The sequence below is a fragment of the Heloderma suspectum genome, chromosome 4 (assembly GCF_057233095.1).
Source record: "Heloderma suspectum isolate Gila_16-S chromosome 4, 16-S_ref, whole genome shotgun sequence".
NCBI classification, from domain to species: Eukaryota; Metazoa; Chordata; class Lepidosauria; order Squamata; family Helodermatidae; genus Heloderma; species Heloderma suspectum.
In genome coordinates this window covers 281,393,748-281,415,980 of record NC_139461.1, presented here as the reverse complement: position 1 = coordinate 281,415,980, position 22,233 = coordinate 281,393,748, and the positions used below count along the sequence as shown (strand labels likewise).

Below are 22,233 nucleotides of genomic sequence, written 5' to 3'. Positions count from 1 at the left end.
GTCATAGTCTCGGAGCTCAACTGCAAAGAAAAGCAAATGGACTACAAATGGCTGGAAAGGTATTTGCGGGGGAGAATCAGCAGGCAAAGTAAAGGCTCAGCACCTCCCCCACCAATTCTTCCCCTGCATGTCTCCCCACCCTCCACACTAGTGTTGAGGGAAACACAGTCCAGTGTTTGCCTTGGAGCATGTAGTTCTGCCCTTCAGCTGCGTGCTGCGTCTCCATTTGCTGCATGTTGAAAAATAATGTTTAACTCTTTCCTGGAAGATTTTTAGACTAAACACAGTTCACAATTCAGCTCCAGCAAGCAGGTATTGAGCAGTTCTGAAACAGAGAGCAACCATCTATGCCACACTCATCCCTCCTGCTTTGAGCCTCAGTGACCTCTTGCAGTGCAAACACACCATTACACGAGTTCACATCACACCCAATTTGCAATCTCTTAATATTTTACAGCTGCAATCTTTGGAATTGCTCGTTACAGATTTCTTTTCTGGCCATAGAATTGCACAGTTGAAAATCAGTATCATAACATAATTCACATTTCTTCCCTCTTTTATTTGGGCGGGAATGACAGGGAGCCATTTGTACTGCAGGGAAGTTAATAATAATAATTAACTACAAGTGGGTGACTTTCTGCTGTCATCTAAATGGCTTGTAAAACGCTGCCTGCAGTCACAGGCAGTGATCCTGCACATGGTTACTCTGTTGAAGGCTGCAGTCCCATACCCACTAACTCAGGAGTAAGCCCCACTGAACTCAATGGGACTGTCTTCTGGGTAAGGTTTAGACTGTACGCCTCTAGGCAGGAGCTGTCTTGTTTTACTGACTGAGCGTAAGTTGCCCCGGGGAGCCTTGTTTGGCTGAGGAGCACAGTAAAAATAGCTTTAAATAAACAAATAATATTGCCCCGTGAATTTCACTGACTTCAGTGGGATTCACATCCCCTAAGCTGTATGCAGGATTGCAGCCTTAGGCCAGGGGCTAAGAAACCTGGCTGCACCCTCCCATCACCAGCTCGGTATCTGCCAGTCTAGGGCCCAGGCTCCTTCCCAGATCAGTACGCTTCTTAACAGCTCTCGGAATGTAAATCAAAATGCTTTGCTGACCAACACCCTCTGCGACTAATGTCAGCTGAGCCTCAAGGATCAGGCAGCTGCAGCCATCACGTCCCTTGGCACTTCTCTGACTCCCAGTGTTGTGTCTGTGAAGGACAAGGCACAGGAACAGCAGTAAGCTACGTGGTGCTGCCAGGCTGGTTCTCAGGACAAAGCCCGGCTCCAGACTGGAACCACTGCCAGCCCACTAGGTTGAGCCAGTCCTCGGTTTGCATTCCGCCAAGACGAACACTCGCCTGGTGTCTGCAACGTTTGGCAACTATCAGGTTGATTTCTGGGTGGCAAATAAATATCTGTCACTTGCTTCCCTTGCACAGATTGTAAAGCAGGCACTGGAAAGACAAGGGGGAGGCCCACACAATGCCTAGAGCTATGCCATGCATGGATGAAGCCAACTCAGCCACAGGGAAGATCAAGAAGGTGGCTGATGCAAGGGCGCTTGGGGGAACAGGGCTTGTGCAATTTTGCAGGAGGATGAATGGACGAGACGCAAAGTGTCTCCTGCCACTGTCGTGCTGTGACAAGAAAAGTTGTGTCCAGCTAAACTCCCCCTTTTGCTGGTCCTTTGGGAAGGGCCAAAGCTCAGTGGTAGAACATCTGCTTTGCTTGCAGAAGGTCCCAGGTTCAATCCCCAGGATCTTCAGGTAGGGTTAGGAAAGAATTCTGCCTGAAAACCTGGACAGCCATTGCTGCCAGTCAGTGTTGACAATACCAGCCTAGATGGACCAAATGGTCTGACTCAGTATAAGGCAGCTTCCTATGTTCCTATGGATTGAATCTGGCAATCCTATTGGATGGCCATATTGGTGTTAACAGAGATAGGCAAATATCCAGTGCCAGTTCTCAAGACAGGGGTCAGAATGGAGTGTTTCCAGTTCCAGAGCCAAGAAGACAAGACAAGCTTCCTCCACCTTCTGGGCAGGTCTCTTATGCCTTGAACTTGCAGAAATATTCCTTGTTATGAATGTGAAAGGAGGTTTACTATCTAGCAAACCTACTCTCTAGGGTTGCAAAAGACATTCCAGGATGGCACTTCCATATTTGCCGATACAAAGTGGTCCATCTTATGGCTTAGAGTTCCGTCTGGTGGACCATTTCCACAAGCCCTTCGCACCCCAAGGCTTCAGTCTCAACATGGACCTGAAACTGCCGCGGTACCAGATTTTGAACACATGTAGGTATCTTGCCACTGCTAAAATAAATTTACTTTGATGGTAGAACATCAGTGCCATATTAATAAATACTTAGCATAGACGTAGAGGGTTTCCAGTGATCAATGCATTACCTCACTAAGACCTGGAAGACAGGAAAGTGAAGAGGTGGGATAGGAAAGCGGCCAAGAAAGGCATCTGTGGCTTAGAGGTGAGATCTGAACCAGGAATTTCCCAGTTCACAGCACACATGCTGAGCTGCCATGCTACACTTGTTCTCTGTTAAGAAACATAGCTGAGAAATACATGAAACTACAACAGGTACAGCTATATCCTATGCAAGTTTGCTCAGGAGCTTGCCCCGCTGACTTTGATGGCGCTTACTCCCAAGTAAGGAGAAGAGCCATAGCTCAATGGCTTTGCACAGAGAAGGCCCCAGGTTCAATTTCCAGCATCTCCAGGTAGGGCTGGGAGTCTCTGGAGAACCACTGAGAGTCAGTGTAACAGAGCTGAATGGCCCAATGGTCATTAATAAAGCAGCTTCCGATGTTCTTAAGCATGCATAGTACGGCAACCTTTAAAGAAGCTTCTGGGGAAACACAGGATTCCACTTGCCTCCCCTCCAACTCCTCAGGCTGAACTCAAAGTCCTTTGTGACAGACCTCTGCATCTTTATAGCTTGGCAAACCTCCTTGAACACGGCCCTGTTATTTCTTAAAAACTGACCCGCAAACAATAGATCATTCTACTCCGTAACTCTGCTCTGAGGCACAGCAAAGGATCAAAACTATCTGGCTGATTGCTGCTGGAACTGACACAATGAACGACCCATGCCGCTGTCAAAAGATGACGAATCCATCCATCAGTGTCATGGGTGCATGTTTGCTCAGGCATGTCAGGTGAGGGAGTGGAAGTCCCTCTAAGCAGCAGAAGTGGGGCGGGGGGCGGGTGGTTAACACAGAGTCACATGACATGAGCAGAACAAGCTCCGTCAGAGCCGATTATTTATAGGCAGGGCACAAGTGACAGACCGGAAGGGACAACAGCATAGTGACAGTCAGACACAAAAAGAAGCTGTCAAATAAGAGAGGGACAGCTTCTAGAAGCGCAAATCCAGCCATGAATGTGGAACAGGCCAAGATGCTTTCCCCCTACCAATAGCAGAAAGCATGATAATGCTGGAGGGGAAGCTAGCTAAGGTCTAGGAACTACAGTGCTACGAGCAAGGAGAAGGTGGTTTCCCATACAAAGGAACCACTACACAAAGATCCCACTATGCAGTTTACACCTGAAAATAATGGGTCCCTGGCTCCTGGATCAATAACACATTTTCATCTTTTTATAGCAGCCATTATTTCACTTTCAGCCTCTCACTGCACTGGCTGCATGAGTGGGCTGGGTGGGGAGGGAAGCCATGAAACAAAACATGCTTACAGCACAGAGCAGTACCGAGAAAGGCACTTCCGAAGAGAACAGAAGTTCTGCGCAGGCGACCTGCCCCCTACCACAGAACCTTCGAAGATGTGCTTGCCACCCACCCCTCGGTCCTCAGGTCCCGATATAATTGTTGCCATGACCCTGGCACTTCCAGCGTTGCTACTTGAGCTGCATGAATTCAACTACTCCATGAAGCTAAGCCTCCCCAGCACCACCCAGGCTCAAGCACGCCTCGTCCCCGAAGCCGCCTTCAGCTTAACCCTCTAGTCCTTACCCCCGACTGAAATGAGGCTTGGCTATGTTTATCTGCATCTGCATGGTTTGCAAAATGTATATGCTTCAGTATAAAATGTCCCCAGGTCAGTTAACAACAAGGAACAAGATGCCACCCACACAAGAATGCAGTGAAAATACAGCTAAAACACGGAATAAAACCAGCAGCCATAAATCTCTTAAAATAATGAGAAGTACTTCCTTTTGTCTATCCTGGATCTTCTGCCAATCAATTTCTTTCGGTCAGCCTTCTCTAACTGGATGCCCTCCAAATGTGTTGGACTACAGCTCCCACCATTCTCAGCCAAGACCCTGCTCTGTCCACTACACCACAATGGCTCTCAAACAAACATAGGGGGCTTCCAGACAACCATTCTATGTGTGCGAATACTGTTCCAGTGCTAGCCCTATTAAGAAGCAACAGAGCATTTTCTACTCTCCCCATGGGAAGAAATGGGCATCAGAGTTTATGGAGAAGGGGGATGTCCACTTTGCACTGCTAGGGAGACCTGGAGCATGAGAATGGCACTAGCACTACCAAGAGGCACAGAGCTGCATCGAATCTTAGCCTAACTTTGTTGCTGTTCAGTCGTTAAGTCGTGTCCGACTCTTTGTGACCCCATGGACCATAGCACGCCAGGCCTTCCTGTCCTCCGCTCTCTCCTGGAGTGTGCTCAAATCCCATTAATTTCAGTGGTTCTACTCTTAAGTAGGACTAGCACTGGATATAACACACAGTCTACTCTCCTGAACCACACTCAAATGGTGGTGGACACGCACCCTATTATCACTTCAGGTAAGCAGCCCGGAAGCAGGAGGAGTCCCACAGACACAGGAGCAAAGTATCCAAGTCAGTGTTCAGGATGAGATCACATGCTCACTAGTTCTGCACTTTGCAGAGTTGAGACGAGGGTTGGATTGCCTTTTCTTGCTCACCCATCAGCAGCATGCCTGCTTACCTCCCTCCAGGCTATAAAGGGACCCACGCTACTTTCGGTACCACATGGCATGAAGATTTCCTTCTGTTGCATCTCCAAGGGGAGGGGCTTCTTAAAATGGCATGCGCATGCAGGAATAGTCATTTTTCTTTTATTTATTTTTTTTAAAGCTGGGTGAAACTGACCAGGCTTTCTCTTGCCAGAAACCTTGCCAGTTTCACCAGAGATCAGCCAGTGGGTGAGGATAATAGCTGAGGGGCAGACAGGGGTAGAAGAGAAATAGGGTTCCACACCATAACTAACCACATCAGAAGTCACACCTCCAAACCATGAGAGACAGAAGTGCTAGTCAGTTCATGCTGTGAAACTTCATGCTTCAATTGTGTTAGACATTTTAAAAAATGGTGATAGTCACCCACTTGAAGAAACAGGCAACTATATAGGGAGAAATATGGGAATGCAACAGTTTGAGATAAACTTCGTCTGGATTCTGTAGAATGAATAAGCAAATGCTTCTCGTAGGAGCGGGGCGGGGGGGTGGGAGGGAGAGGAGGCTAGTTTGGAAGTACCTACAAGTTGGCATTCCTGCTGTCTTTATTCTAATCCATGGTCTTTGCAAAGAAGTTGACCCCTCTTCTCCTTTCCATTTTTGGAGTCCTGTTGACACAACTAGAACTTCAGTCCAAGCTGCATTAGTTCAGTGGCAGTGCCTTCAATGATTTGAAAAGGATTCTATAGATTAGAGCAGGTGGAGGCGACCTGATGCCTTCCAGATGTTTTAGACTACAAAGCCCTCATAATCCCTGATCATTGGCCATGCTGGCTGGGAATGATGGAAGTTGTAGTCTAAAACATCTGGAGGGCACCAGTTTGTCTACTCCTGGATTAAAGAAGGTCCACAATGTCTCTTGGAAGTAGAATGTGTGTGCGAAAGAGAGATGTCTTCATATTAACCATAACCTGTGCCCAAGCAACCTGCTTCATACTTTCCCTACAGTCCTCATGACTTATTTCTCTGACAGTGTTGTGAGTGCCCACAGTGGGAGGCAAATTATGACGAGTATTACTCTGTAATTTGCACACATGGAACATTAAGAATCTAAATCTGAAGCAGCAGCAGATGTTCTCAGGAAAGATGCTTTCTTCATCAAAATTTCAGTTGTGCTGAAAGTATCTGAGACTTGGTGGGATGACTCCCATGACTGGAATACAGCAATTGAAGGGTATAACTTGTTCAGAAAGAACAGGAGGAACAGAAAGGGAGGTGGGGTTGCACTATATGTGAAAAATCCGTATCTTTGCACAGAAATACAGGAGGATGAGCTTGGCAGCCCCATCAAGAGCATCTGGATCAAAATAAATGGAGCAAAGAAAAAAAGAAACCTGGTGGTCACAGTCTACTACCGGCCACTCAATCAAGAAGAAGACAAGGAAGAAACTTTTGAAAAGCAAATTGCCAATGTTTCAAGGAAGTATGATGTAGTAGTAATGGGAGACTTCAATTTCCCCGATATTTGTTGGGAGACAAATTCTGCAAAACATGGCCCCTCCAGGAAATTCCTGACTTGTGTGGTGGATAACTTCCTCCTACAGAAAGTAGAGGAAGGAACTAGAGGATTGGCTATCTTTGGCTTGATCCTAACCCACAGAGATAACTTAGAGGATAAAGTAGCAGTTACAGGAACTCTGGGGGAAAGCGACCATGTTATGCTTGAGTTCTTGGTTCTAAAGGAAGCAAAAGCCACGTGTGGCCAAATGTAGATTTTAGGAAAGCTGATTTTAATGAACCCAGAACAATGATCAGTAAGGTCCCACGCTAACGAAAAATGGAGTCCAAGATGGGTGGGAGTTTTTAAAAAAGGAAATTCTCAAGGCACAATTACAAACAATTCCAACAAGGAAGAAAGGTGGAAGACAACAGAAGAAGCCCATGTGGCTTTACAAAAAGCTTAGAGATGACCTGAAAACAAAAAAGGACACATATAGGAAGTGGAGAGAAGGCCAAGCAACAAAGGAAGAGTACAGGCAGGTAGCACAGAATTGCAGGGATGGTGTCAGGAAGGCTAAAGGTGAGAACGAGCTGAGGTTAGCAAGGGATGCTAAAAGCAGCAAAAAAGCTTTCTTCAGCTATGTGCATAGTAAAAGACAGAGGAAAGAAATGGTGGTTCAGCTATTAAATAAGGATGGCAAAATGAAAACAGATGACAAAGTAGAGGCAGAAGTGCTCAGTTCCTACTTTGGCTCAGTCTTCTCCTGAAAGAGGGTCTATGACCCCCCTGGCAAAGGCGAAATACAGGCTGAAGGGGCAGGATTGCATCTTGAGATTGATAGGCATATGGTCAAGGGAACACCTAATTACTTTGAATGAGTTCAAATCTCCAGGGCCAGATGAACTGCATCCTAGAGTAATAAAGGAACTAGCAGAAGAACTCTCAGAACCACTGTCTATTCTCTTTGAGAAATCATGGAGGACGGGGGAAGTGCCAGATGACTGGAAGAGGGCTAATGTTGTCCCTCTCTTCAAAAAGGGTAAAAAGGAGAAACCTGGGAACTACAGACCAGTCAGTCTGACATCAATCCCTGGGAAAATTCTGGAGCAGATGATAAAGCAATCCATCTGTAGCACCTTGAAAACAATGCAGTGATTACTCAAAGCCAACATGGATTTGTTAAGAAAAAATCCTGCCAGACTCACCTGATCTCATGTTTTGATCAAGTAACCTCTCTTGTGGACTGTGGGAATGCTGTGGACATCATATACCTCGACTTCAGCAAAGCTTTCGACAAAGTGCCCCACGATATCCTGATGAGCAAACTAGTTGAAAGTGGGCTAGATGAGACAACTATCAGGCGGATCCACAGCTGGCTGCAGAATCGGACTCAAAGAGTGCTTATCAATGGGATCTCCTCAAGCTGGGGAGAGGTAACGAGTGGGGTACCGCAGGGCTCAGTCCTGGGCCCACTGCTCTTCAACATTTTCATTAATGACTTGGAGGAGGAGGTGCAGGGAATGCTGATCAGATCTGCAGGTGACACAAAATTGGGCAGGATAGCTAATACTTTGGAAGATAGAAACAAAATTCAAAGTGATCTTGATAGACTGCAGTGCTGGGCAGAAAACAACAGAATGACATTTAATAGGGATAAATGCCAAGTTCTGCACCTAGGAAAAAGGAGCCAAATGCACAATTACAAGATGGGTGATATGTGGCTCAATAACGCTACAAGCGAGAAAGATCTTGGAATTGTTCTCGATCACAAGCTGAATATGAGCCAACAATGTCATGTGGCTGCAAAAAAGGCAAATGCCATTTGGGGCTGCATTAATAGAAGCATCGCTTCCAAATCCCGGGAAGTAGTAGTTCCCCTCGACTCAGCACTGGTTAGGCCTCATCTGGAGTACTGTGTCCAGTTCTAGGCACTGTTCTTGAAGAAGGATGCAGACAAGCTGGAGAGGGTTCAGAGGAGGGCAACAAAGATGATCACAGGACTGGAAACAAAGCCCTATGAGGAGAGACTGAAAGAACTGGGCATGTTTTGCCTTGAGAAGAGAAGACTCAGGGGAGATATGATAGCGCTCTTCAAGTATTTGAAAGGTTGTCACAGACAGGAAGGCCAGGATCTCTTCTCGATCATCCCAGAATGCAGGACACGGAATCATGGGCTCAAGTTACAGGAAGGCAGATTCTGGCTGAACATCGGGAAAAACGTCCTGACTGTTAGAGCAATACGACTATGGAACCAATTAGCTAGGGTGGTGGTGGGCTCTCCCACGCTGGAAGCATTCAAGATGGTGCTGGACAGCCATCTGTCGGGGATGCTCTGATTTACATTTAGAGAGCCAGTGTGGTGTAGTGGCAAGAGTGTTGGACTAGGAGCTGGGAGATCCGGGTTCTAGTCCCCACTCGGCCATGGAAGCTCACTGGGTGACTTTGGGCCAGTCACATACTCTCAGCCCAACCCACCTCACAGGGTTGTTGTTGTGAGGATAAAATGGAGAAGAGGAGGATAATGTAAGCCGCCTTGGGTTCCTTGCAAGAGGAAAAAAGGTGGGGTATAAATGTAATAAATAAATAAAGATTCCTGCACTGAGCAGGGGGTTGGACTCGATGGTCTTATAGGCCCCTTCCAACCCTACTATTCTATGATTCTATCTAAGTTGGGTGGTAGAGTGTTGGCTGGTAGAGCTAAAGTCCAAGGCTAAGCTATCCTTCCCCAACCTGGTGCCCTCCAGATGGTTTGGACTACAACTTCCATCAGCCCCAGTCATAAGAACATAGGAAGAGCCATGATGGATCAGACCAAGGGTCCATCTTGTCCAGCACTCTGTTCACACATTGGCCAGCCAGCTGCCCATGGGAAACCCACAAGCAAGACATGAATGCAACAGCACCCTCCCGCCCATGTTCCCCAGCAACGGGTGTACATAGGCATACAGCCTCTGATACTGGACATAGCACATAGCCATCAGGATGAGTAACCATTGACTGCCTTATCCTCCATGAATTTGTCTAACCCCTTTTTAAAACCATCCAAATTGGTGGCCATCACTACATCTTGTGGTAGCAAATTCTACACCTTAACTATGGGCTGTGTGAAGAAGTACTTCCTTTTACCTGTCATCATTGGCAATGGTCAGAGATGATGGGAGTTGTGGTACAAAACCTCTGGAGAGCACACGGTTGGGGAAGGCTGGGCTAAGAAATGTATAGCCAACATTTTCAACCATTTGTCCAAGTGCTGGATGCTCACAGACAGATCCTGACAACCCCTTCAGCATCACCTCATCAGGACCTTTCCGTGTGCCAAAGACACTGTAGTAACATGCTCCCTGCTATCCCTTGGTCCTATGCTTGGCACAGTTCCCTTCAGGCCACTGAATCCGAAGAATTCAATCCAGCTTCTTGCAGGCTGAGTCTTTCCTGAGCTTGTTTATTGTTACAAAACCCCGGCCCTTTAAGAAGAACAAAAACAGCAGAACAAACTTCAGTCCCCCAGACACTCTTTGCACTGCAGGAGATCCCCCATCTCAGCCAGTCATGCACACACATCCAGCTGGCCCTAGAACTCCTTCTGGTGTCGGTTGAATGCCAGCTCTTGCAGGTTAGCCTTAGGCTGCCTGGCAGCAGGCTCATAGATAAATCAGCTATGGTCAACCGAGCTGGGAAAATGTCCTAAGTCATAGGCACCAGCCTTGAAATTTCAAGGTGCTCAAGGTCCCCCCCGCCCCCGGCAGAGCTGATGATTAGGATAGCATATGCAGCATTTCCCTCCCTCCAACTCTAAACTTTTAGTCTAAAAAACAAAACAGAAGCCTGAACTTAAAGAGTGAAATCATGAAAAGTGATACTTGAATATCTAGTACTTGGAAGTTTCATAGAATCTGGAAACACCTGCCAATTAGCTTCAGGGAAGAACTGTGCGGGGGAGGCATCTGTGGAGGAGCGGGGCACATCGGAGGGTTCTATAGGACACAGGAGCTTAGGCTGTGTACACACCGCCCTTATAGCAGGTTCCACGTTCTGCCCAAACTAACCCGTAATTTGTGCCAATAGCCAAATTCTGCGATTTACAAAAATCATGCAACGCAGCTCTTGGGAGACTAGAAATGCCATGAGGGCAATTCACAGCTGTTCCATACAGGACTGGCATGAACGAAATGCAACTCTTTACCCATGTCTTTCTTTTCAGGGTCCTCGGTCCTTGAGAACGGGTAGTTTCAAAGGGCAGAGGGGTTAGAGAGGGGTGTGTCACTAGAAAGACAAAAGCCAAGGTTGGGGAAAATGGGCATGGTGAAGGTGGGTGGGTGGTACTGGTAGGAATAAAATACACTACAGCAGCCTTCCCCAGTCTGGTGCCCTCCAGATGTGTTGGACTACCAACTCCCAGCATCCCCCAGTCAGCATGGCTGGCTGGGGGCATGCTGAGAGTTGGTAATCCAACACATTTGGAGGGTACTAGGTTGCAGAAAACTGCAGCACAGCAATATCATATGACAGTATCTACTTGGGGGGAGTTGAATCTCAATTCATTTGGGTTTTACACCCCTGCATTATGGTATTCTAGCTTGAAAAAGTACCAAGGCATGAATAATTTTCATTAGGTTTGAATCAGACACAAAACCTTCCCACTAAATTGAGTTGGTGAAAAGTGCTCCTGGCTACTGCTCTGATTCGGATTTCTGAGGCATCATGAGTGCTCCAAGCCTGAGAACCTGAGACACAAGAGGTGCCTGCAACATCAGCTACTCCAGGTTTACCTTCAAGGTGGCTCCTAAAGACCTCAAGCCCGTCGAATGCCTCGCCAGCTTCAGCACCCGGAATATCCTCATGAGTCGAAACACCTGCACCACCTTGCCCAGGTTCCCCAGCTCCGAGTCACTCCCCATGGCCACGTCGACCAAAAGGGTGATGTAGAAAGGCAAGACTGAGACAATATCAATCAGGTTCAAAGGATGCTTGAAGAACTTCTGCAGGTTTGGAGCCAACAGCAAGCGGGCGGTCACTTCAAAGGTGAACCAGGAGATGCAAAAGTACTCCAGGCTTTGCAACACAGAGTCATCCTTCAAACTGCCATCCTCATCAAACTCCTGGTAGTCCGGCATGCTGTGGATGCACATAATGGCAATGGAAACCAGCACGACACTGATCGAAACAAAGCTGAAGAGTTTGCTCGGGATGGAGTAGCCCGGGTTCTCCATGGTAAGCCACAGGCGCTTCCGCAGATTGCCGCAGCGCAGACTGCTGTAGCGGAGCAAATCGTGACTGAAATCCAAGATCTCATCAAGGGAGGTGTCCACGCTGCTGACCTCACTCTCTTCATCCCAGTTGTGATGGCGGCTCTCCAGTTTCCGCTCGTGGTAGCGGTAGCTGCAGCACGAGTCCAGGAAGAACTCGTTAATGCCCCAGTACTCTATCTCCTGGCAGAAGGAGAAGACGCACAGCTCCTCCATCACATGCAGCTTGCCAGTCTGGTAGAAATGGAGCACATATAGGAAGAAGCCGGGGTTGCGGTCAAAGTAGAACTCCCTGGCACTGACATCGTAGTCATCACACAGCTGCAGGATAGACTCCTCGGAGTCGCAGGACAGCAAGCGTGCGAGGCGGGTGTCTGGGAACTTGGAAAGAGCACTAGAGCTAAGTCTTCTTCTCAGGCCTCCAACGTTGATGTTGATGACCTCATCCTCAAAATCGGGATCCCAATAATTTAAAGTCTTGTTGACCATGATCAGTAGAGCTGGGGCTAAAGTGACCTGCAGACAACACATAGCCAGAATATGGGAGGGAGGGAAAGAGAGAGAGAGATTTTTCATTTCAGACACTTAGTTGCTTCTGGAGAAAAGTGGTAATCCAAGCACCTAAAGACAATATTTTGCTTGCGAGTCACATAGCTGGTTAGAATACCTAAACTTTGTTTGATATTGCCATTTGTCTAGTTAATTAGTCTTCCAGCTAAGAACGGCCATGCACTACCACCCACAGAATTGAGGAACCACTGATACGCTCTCTTATTAGCAGAGCTTTAATAGAGGGGCAAACTACACATTAAAATACATGCGATTGCATGCAAACCTCAACAGCTAAAGCAGATTTGCAGCAGGAAAATTCATGGCTGGGTGAAAGATTATACGCACCATCCCCCTTCCTGCAGAAAGAGTATCTGTGGCTGGGATCCAAAGAGCTGCTGTTAAGCTCACTCAAGGGCTTTGAGCTAGCCCAGTGGTATTTCGCTTTATTTTGTTTTCCCAGCTGACGCCCCACCACAAGTCAAACTGTTTTTGAAACTTCCCTAAATGTTCCACCACCACCCCTGCCCCACAAGAGTTTTCTCTGCTGCATGCGGGAAGTGCTGATGTTCAAGAAAGACACACCTACAGCCCTACTGGGATCATGGAAACAATTTCAGGATTTGTTAGATCCTGGCCAGTGCTCAGCCAAATAGCAGGGGTCCCAACAAAAAACCCAATCCCCAAATCACGTAGTAAGCATTCTGCAGAGGGTAGCTGTGGTAGCCTATTGCAAGGAAAAACAGCAAAGAGTCCTGTGGCACCTTAAAGACGAACACATTTATTCTGGCATAAGCTAGACAACTTTGTTCAAGAAGGGATGTCTGAGGAAGCTGGCAATAATTATGATCCCGAACAAGGACTGATAGGAAGCCAGGATGGAGACAGGTTCTAGCTCATATAATCAAGCACACCTGTGTCATCGTTGGGCAATACTAAATGAAACTGGTCCAAATATGCAGGTCAAACCTGAGCTACGCATCCCTCAAACTCTAGCTCTGCATTCAAAATGGAAGCTCCTAAGTTGAGCAAAATTCAAGCCATTTTGTCAACAAAGTAGGTGGCAAAACCTCCCACAGCAGGCAAAGGATGACTCACCCACTATGTAAGCGACAACCCAGAATTACCACACACCATTTACTGCTCTGAACAATCCCTCCAGATGGTACTTTGCGGAGTCAATGGTAGCAGGGAAGAAAATTTTCCTTCTGTGATGCCACTCCTCTTGCACAGTCTTTTAAAAAACACCTATAAATCAGTCAGTACCATCTGCGATATAGTCAGTCTCCCAATTAATTTGGGTCAGGTTTTCTGTAAAAAGAAAAAGGGGAAAAAGAGGCCTTTGCTGACGGATGTGGTTGTCTACCATCATCCCAAGGACAACCTTGATTCATTAAAATAAATTGTGCTGCTCTATAAGAAAAAATCCAAAATCCACAGTCAAAATTCCAAAATCCACCTTTATTAGAACCAACGAAATATGCACAAAATTGTGGGGAAGCTTTTGAGACCCCCAGATCTTTTCATCAAGTTCGGGTGGGCATGAGGGTGAGGAGGGAAGAATAGGGGAGAAAAAGTCTGAGCTGATGTTGAAGTCATGAAGTCTGCATGATCAGTCTTAAGAGGCAATGAAGAATGAGTTACAGACTAAAATAGATATTAGGCTCTACTAGATACCATGCAGGTCTCAAGTTACACCTAGGACTGTTAGAGCAAACACAGACTGGCTGATTCCCCCAACAGTCCTATGTGTAACCTGAAACCTACATGACACCTAGTAGAGACTAATATCTATTTAAGTCTACTATTCATCCTCCATTGCCTCTTAAGTCTCTGACCATGAGGACTTAATGACTTCAGCATCAACTGAGCCATTTTTCCCCTCCTCTCCTTCCTCCCAGTGCACTTTTTGTAACGTCTTGCCTAATGAAGGGATCTGGAGATATCAAAAGCTTGTCCACCATTCTGTGCCTATTTGGTTGGTCCTAATAAAGGTATTGCCTGACTGTGAAGTTTGGACTGATTCATCAAGGGACTGATTCATCAAGAAAAGTGGGCAAGGGTAGACCTGTATACATTTATTTATTTAGGACATTTCTAGTCTGCTTTGCAAGGCGTGTATAATTCTCAGAAGTGGGCAATGATCAAACAAAATACATTCAAGAGTAACAAAACTATTGGCTCATAAAAGCTGCAGGATAAATCAATAAAAAGATTAAAGGGTACAAAGATTGCGTGAAACCAACACCAGATAAAACCAGTGGATTAAAACCATCCATCATAAAAACAAAGCTATCATTGTCCAATAAAAGCTATAGCTAAAATGCTCTCAGAAACGTTTTGAAAGGCAAAACAGAACTCCAGGAAAATAAAATAAAATAATATAAAATGCCTGGGCAAGCAAAGAATGACTGAACCTGGCAACTAAAAAAATAATAAGGCATCTGGCAAGTCTGAAAGCAACCACCCTCTGCAGGTGTTATGCCGCAACAGGGTACAGCAATGTGCGTATGGGACACGGGGCAGTACAAAATATCTTGCCAGCTCAGTCCCTGACCTTCCTGTGCTGAGCAGGATTGAATCCTTCATGCAATCAGGAAGCCTGCTTTATTAAGGTTCCCAATCGCACAGAGACTTTTACTCCCATTCAGGGGAAGGCATGCAGAAGCCCTCTTCAGGCCATCCCACTCAATACGGGAAGGGCAGGGACTGAGAGAGTGGGATTGGCACACATGGGGACATAGGGGGTGGGTGAGGTGCACACAGCCCCATGCCTCTTATGCATGTTAAGAACATAAGAGGAGCCATACTGGATCAGACCAAGGGCCCATGTAGTCCAGCATTCTGTTCACACAGTGGCCAACCAGCTGCCCACGGGGAACCCACACACAGGACATGAGTGCATCAGCACCCTCCCACCCATGTTCTCCAGCAACTGGTGTCCATAGGCATACTGCCTCTGATACTGGGGGCAGCATATAATCATCAGGACTAGTAGCCATTGATAGCTTTATCCTCCATAAATTTGTCCATTCCCCTTTTAAAGCCATCCAAAGTGGTGGAAATGAATGTTGTGGAAGTGAATTCCATTGCTTTACTATGCGTTGTGAGAATAAGTACTTCCTTTTATTTGTCCTGAATCTCCTCACTAATCAGCTTCATGGGATGCCCCCAGGTTCTAGTATTATGAGAGAGGGAGAAAAATGTCTCCCTATCCACATTCTCTGTCCCATGCATCATTTTGTAGACCTTTATCATGTCTCCCATTACCTGCCTCTTTTCCACACTAAACAATCCCAGCTGTTGTAACCTTCCCTCATAGGGGAGTTGCTCCAGCCCCTTGATCACGTTGCTGTATCCTGTTCAGGCATAAGCCTTGTTCAAATCTAAAGAAGGCCTAGATCCCTATCTTAATTCTCTGCCAGGTTCATGCAGGAGAAGGCACTCCTCCAGTTACTTCAGACTTTACAAACATTATGCCAAATAGTATATAAAGTCACTGTATTGGTTCTGTCACATCTGAGTAAGCCCATCAATCATATGTATCAGAAACTGCAATTCCCAAAACACTTGTGCCAGAAAAGCAATTTTGTCTCTATAGACCTATGCTCTTCTCTTTCAACTGCAGGAGAGAAGAGTGTCCATGAATCAACAAAAAAATAAAACCGAAATACAATAAAAATCAATAAAGACTGTTAGCGTCCTCAATTAATTACAGGGAAGATTTTACTCTAGATTGTGGATTGGTCCCAATTTTATACTCTCTGCTCTTTCCAGAGTTATCTGCTTCTTTCAAGGTTGTGGTTGTTCTGTGCTCTGTGTTCGCTCCAAAGCTCCAAGCTCTACAGGAGACCTGTCCACACAATCCCAAGAAAACTGTGTCTTTTCAACAACCGGCATGTTGCTGGGAAGCAACCATAGTTCAGTGATACGTCACATGTTTTGCCTTGTCACTAAACTACGATTCATACTCCAGGATCTCCAGTTATGGGTGCAATCCTATGCATGTTGAGACAAAAAAAAGTCCTACAACTCTCAACATGCCCCAGCCAGCCACACTGGCTGGGGCATGCCAGGAGCTGCAGGACTTTTTTCTTCTTCTGTTGAAACATGCATAGGCTTGAGCACGAAAAGGATCAAGTAGAAGGTCATGGGAAAGACCTCTGTCTGAGACCATGGAGAGTCACTGCCAATACAGGACTAGATGGCCAAACAGTCTAACAGCTTGCTATGTTGCATTCCTATTATCTCATAGAACCCGTTTCTATTATGTGATAAAAAGCCAACAGTCTTGCTTAAAGCCTTACACAGTCTAGGTCCAAGGTACCTTAGGGAGCGCCTTCTCCCCTACGTCCCAGTCTGCCACCTGAGGTCCTCTGACGGCTCTCTGCTGTGGCCGCCTAACGTGAGACTGGCAGCCACACGCAAGAGGACCTTTTCCTTTGCTGCCTCTCGGCTGTGGAATGACCTGCAGGTTGAAATGCACCTGCTGACCTCTTTGAAGGTTTTTAACCAGGAATGAAAGACTCTGTTATTCCAGCAGGTCTTCCCTTTTTAGAAACCTCCTTCCTTTTGCTGACTCTTGTATACTGTTTTTAAGCTGTGTTGTTTTATTGCTGGATTTTAAAAAAAATGTTTTTAGTTCAAAGTTGTTTTTAGTTACATGTTGTTTGTATATAGTGTTTGTATGCTTTTATGTAAATAGTTTTTAAACGTCGTATATTGTATTTTAATGTTTTTGTAAACCGCACAGAGAGCTCGGGCTATGTGGCAGTATAGAAATGTAAATAATAATAATAATAATAATAATAATAATAAAGGTGACATGGCCTGCAGAGATTTAACCAGGAAAAGAGAGCTGGGATAGTTCTGTAGCTGTTCTAGCCTGGTAGAAGACACAGCTTTTTCCGTAGCCAAGAAAATGCACTGTAAACATAACCCAAGTGCCTCTTCAGGAGACGGTGATGAAATCCAGCTCAGATAATGTTGCAGCTCTCTACCTGGGCCAAGGGTCTGTTCATACACACAGAGCTTTTCTTCACAATGCTGTTAATCTGCTGTATCTACTTTTGGTTTCATCACAGAATTGAGAGCCGAGCACTACACGAGGAGTGTTTCCTTTCTTGATTTTCTGCTATATAACCTTTGGGTGGCACTGTGGTATAGCAGAATAGTGCAAATACCCTAGAGGAAATCAGCTTTCTTTCGCTTTCACAATTAAGAGAGCAATCCTGTGGCTGCTAGAAAGTGTCTAGACGGTCACAGGAATTTTTTGGTTTCCCAAAAACCACGCTCCCCACCCTCTCCCCTGCCACCTTGCAGGTGGCATGGTTCTTCCCTGTTTCTGCGCTAGTAACCACAGCACGGAGCAGGTGAAATGGGGGCATGGAGGAGACTGTGGAAGCGTCATTACGACACTTCCTATGCACCATCCAGCCTCCCCCCCCACTACAGTGCCCCCAACTAGACAGCCAAAATCAGCTGTCTAGCCACAAATGCAGGGCAGCTGGAGCACAGAGAGGAGGATCCCCTCCGTGCTCCGCCCGCCCTGCACTGGATAGTCAGCCGCCTCCGAGGTCAGAGGCAGGTGACTATCCCCATTTATTTATTTATTTAAAACATTTGCATCCCGTCCTATATCATTAAGATCTCAGAGCGGTGCACTGATAAAATCAATTTAAGCAGTATAAAAAAAAATAATTTAAACAGCTAAAAACATATTAAACCATTAAACACGATAAGACCAATTAAAATCTCAAACAATAAAACAGTCAAAACAGCGTGCTACTTTAGGGAATGCATTTTAGCCCTCAAAGCCTTTGGTAAAAAGCTATGTTTTTACTTGGCGCCGATTTGAAACCAATGGCTGTGCCAACCGGGCCTCCAAGGGGAAGGCATTCCACAACCGGGGTGCCACAGCAGAGAAGGCCCTCCCCCAAGTCCCACCATGGTGTATGTGGGAGATAGGATTACGCCCTAAATGCCACATTTTTCCCACTCCAAAAAACTCGCCAAAGTGCTGGTTAGACACAGAAACGAAACTGGAGGATCATGCCGTTGTCTAAAGAACCTGTAAACAACCGTGAGTAGAGAATGATGAGCGCACGATAAATGTCTCATGTAGAAAAGTCCATGAACTGGGACCTACCACAAAATGTTTAAGATTGCTCCCGTGCAGGGTTCCAACCACACCTTCCTCAAGGATAAACAGCTGAAAGGAGCTCAAGAAGGCTGTTTCAACCTCACCCCAACCCCATTCTCTGTTTGTTCTTCCAACCAACAAATATTCCATGGTTACTAAGCATGCTTAGTCCTCCTTGGACTGCTGGGGGGGGGGGGTGGCATCCTTTGGTTGTTGTTGCTGTTGTTTTAAAGAGATTTTTGTGTACTTCTGCAAACTTCAGGTTTCCCCAAGTATGCCAAATCTTCCCTTTTGTTTGCCGACATAAATGGAGCCACTCACTGCCTGAGCTTGCTATTGGAGGGAATGATTTTTAAGTATACAGCTAAAATTGCAGTGTAACTGTGGCAAACATCTTCGAAGACATATTTAACATACAGGTACAAGGAGATGGGGACGGCAGAGGATGAGATGGCTAGATAGCATCACTGATGCAATGTATATGGACTTGAGCATGCTCTGGGAGAGAGCGCAGGACAGGAAGGCCTGGCGTGCTATGGTCCATGGGGTCACGAAGAGTCGGACACGACTGAACGACTGAACAACAACAACAACACTTGGTAGAAAGCTGGAACTGGCCGTGACTCCCTGATGAGCATATATTTGGCAATAAATGCCAATTAGGTGGTGCAAAGGGGCCTTTTTAAAAAACAGGAAGAGAGAAAGCGATTACTTGCAAGATTATCCTAGTATGCACACATCCTTGGAAGTACCCACCAGCCTACAATTATGCATTTTTTACTCTTTATTCAGTGGGCCTTACTTCCAGTAGGATTCTACCCATTTTACATTTTGGAATGTGTGTATACATGAGAAGGTCATGCCTTGACCATCACTATATTCCCTTTTCTCCCACAAATATGTCTCCTTGTTTGGACCAACCTGGAGAGTTCCACCATTGATTTCATGATGAATAAACAGTAAACCTAATATTCAACAGCGACAGGAACCAAGATCTAAGAGTTCTCTTACAGTGGGATATTTCTGTGCTCTAAAATTCTTTCACAAACATCCACTTTAATATTGCACAGCACAGTGGCATCAAAGCAAAGTTGCTGATGCATTGAGGGTCATGTTCAGCATTACTGTCCCATCCAGTTCTGTGTGAAGTGTATCAAGAGAGATCAAATAATATTTGTTAATTATTATACATCTGGGGGTAGCCCCTTTCCCACAACTGGGAAGACAGTGGCTAGAATTGTTATATGTATTATTATTATTATTGTATTGAATTTAACACACACACTCTCACCGTGACATATACAGCCATGCTACCTCACCAAGTTACAGGAACGTGCCTTTTACAACACTGAAAAACATTCTACATTTTTAGATTTCCAACAGGTTCATTGGTCTGTGAGCACAACATGTACAGAAAGAAGTTATATTTGGCTGCTTTCTGCATGCTCTGGAATTTCACAAGAATTTGATCTGGAGGAGATGGCATTCTGCTGATCCTTAATTGTAGAGTTAAAGCTTATCTAGGCAGGCATGCTTGCACAGCTATTTTGCAGATGGATGGGTGACTTCCACATCTCATCACGTCCACACATGCATGGCTAAATGGGTTGGATCCATTTCAGACTTAGTTATACTCTGAGTAGAACCATTTAAATCAATGGGACATAAGTTAGTTAATTTCAGTGAGTCTACTATAAGTTATTTATTTATTTACTTCAAACATTTCTAGGCCACCTTTCAGCATAGAAGACCTTCCAAGGCGGCTTATAATATTCTAATTCTAAATCTAATAATAATAATCTGATACAATAATAAGGCAGCAAACATTTATAATGCAATAGACACCAGTAATAAAATATTACTAAAAACATACAGCATAACTGCAGCTACAGAGCAGAACAGTCCAGTAAAATATAGTCCAGGGAAGGCCAGAGTAAACAAATAGGTCTTCATGGACTTCCTAAAAGCCTGCAATGATGGAGCCTAATGGAGCGTGGATGGCAACTCATTCCAGAGATGTGGGGCCACTGCAGAAAAGGCCCTCTCTTGTATACTTGCCCACCTAAATGCCCTTAAAGGTGGGCTGGGCCTTTCTTGCTGATCTTAAAGTGTGGGCAGGCTGGTATGGGTGAAGGCTTCAAGTAATTTGATCCCAAATTAAGGCTTTAAAGGTCAAAAACAGTACTTTATAGTGGGCACAGAAACACATTGGTAACCAGTGTAGTATAGGTGTTACATGATCTGATCGCCTTGTCCCCACCAACATTTGGGCAGCCGCATTCTGTACCAGCTGAAGTTTCCGGACTGTCTTCAAAGGCAGCCCCACATACAGCACATTACAGTAATCCAGACTGGATGTCACTAGTGTACTGATAACTGAGGAAAGGTCTACCTCTCCAGATAGGCTGGTATGCCAGCTGCAGCCACATGGGTTTCCCCAGTTAGTGAAGAGTCCAGGAGCACTCCCAGTATGACTAAGTCCAGATCCAACCCATTGGGTTTTATGTACATAAACACCTAGATGACTCTCCAATGAATCCAGCTGTGATGGAGTCTCTTTCCACAATTTTACCAGGATCATGTCTCATTTTATTTTGCCAATGTTTCCCCACTTTTGTCACCTGCTTTAGTGTTCAGGATAGAGTAGCCATCAATTTAAGTGGACATTAGTCCCAGCTTTTGCATGGGTTCAACACCCCAGCTGTACATGCACAGGAATCACTTTTCATATTTCCCAAGGGATTTGTGAAAAGGGCACCTGTGAAATGTGAAGAAAATCCCAGGAGTTGAGAGAGAGACAGACACTGATTTCATATTCTGACCAGTTACAAAGATGTCCAACATGCGCCTTCAGCCATGCCCCTACACAATAATTCAACATGCTAAGTACAGAAATAATATTTTAAGAGCAGCTTAGGGAATTCTAGTCCACATCCCTGCTCAATACGTAACTGACAGTGCAGGATGCAACTACAGCATCCTCAACAGGTGGCTGTCCAGCCTCTGCTTAAATAGTTCCAAAGCCCACCACCTCCTGGGGCAGTCTATTTCCCAGGAGAACATCTCTTACCATTAAGAAGTTCCTAAGTTTAGCCAATATCTGCTTTCCTGCAATTTGAACCATTGGCTCTAGACAGTCCTATTCATAATTTCCTCAGCAAAAGAGTTAGAGACACCGAACCGAGCCAAATTTTCCCCTCCCATGGCTTCTAAGCATTAAGAGACACCGAGATTACTCCTTTCCCACATCACATACTTTGCGCCTTGGCCACTAATAAGCTACACCAATTCTGGTGAAAGCAGCCGTCATTCACACAAAGCTTTTGGAGTGACTGCACACAGACTTGAAATAGTGGCCTGGTTCGCATGTAATGACAACGCAAGATACGGACTGTCATTGAATCATGGGTTGTTCTTGAATCATGGGTTGTTGTTACATGTGAACCCTGCACTATGGTTTAACTATGGGTTGTTAACCACAAACAACCCAGGAACAGAATCTATGGTTTGCTGTTGGGTTGTGAACTCTAGGTTGTTCATGGTTAACAACCCATAATTAAACTATAGTGCAGGTTTCACATGCAATGACAACCCCACAATTCAATGACAGCCCACAATTCAACGACAACCCATGATTCAACCCATTCAACATTCACTATGCGCAAACCAGGTCACTATCTTCCCAACTGGATAATAGTAGCTGGCTGGGGATGAGGTATGGGAGTAGCCTTGATTTTTAAAAAAGTCTAGGAAGAACATGCTGTGATGGCGCTATCCAATAAGGGAAAGCCAAATCTTGCAAGCATTAAAACAACAAGATTAAGAGATCACAGAATGATGTGGACATGAGAAGAGCTGTCCTCTTAACTGTCACTAGCTATATCACAG

General features: G+C 45.5%; 1 protein-coding gene across 2 annotated transcripts in view; it reads right to left on the bottom strand.

Moving 5' to 3' along the window:
• The window catches only part of KCNS1 (potassium voltage-gated channel modifier subfamily S member 1), a 44,617-nt gene that overhangs the window by 2,422 nt on the left and 19,962 nt on the right, over positions 1 to 22,233 (bottom strand). The window contains exons 1-2 of one of the 2 annotated variants that reach the window (XM_084853984.1): positions 13,302 to 13,514; positions 11,178 to 12,170 (exon numbers count right to left, since the gene is read on the bottom strand). In XM_084853984.1, coding sequence (XP_084710110.1) covers positions 11,178 to 12,143 — 966 coding nt within the window. In that variant the 5' untranslated portion in view covers positions 12,144 to 12,170; positions 13,302 to 13,514. Of the gene's footprint in view, positions 1 to 11,177; positions 12,171 to 13,301; positions 13,515 to 22,233 lie in introns of those variants that run through there. The other variant, XM_084853982.1, reaches the window with a different exon arrangement.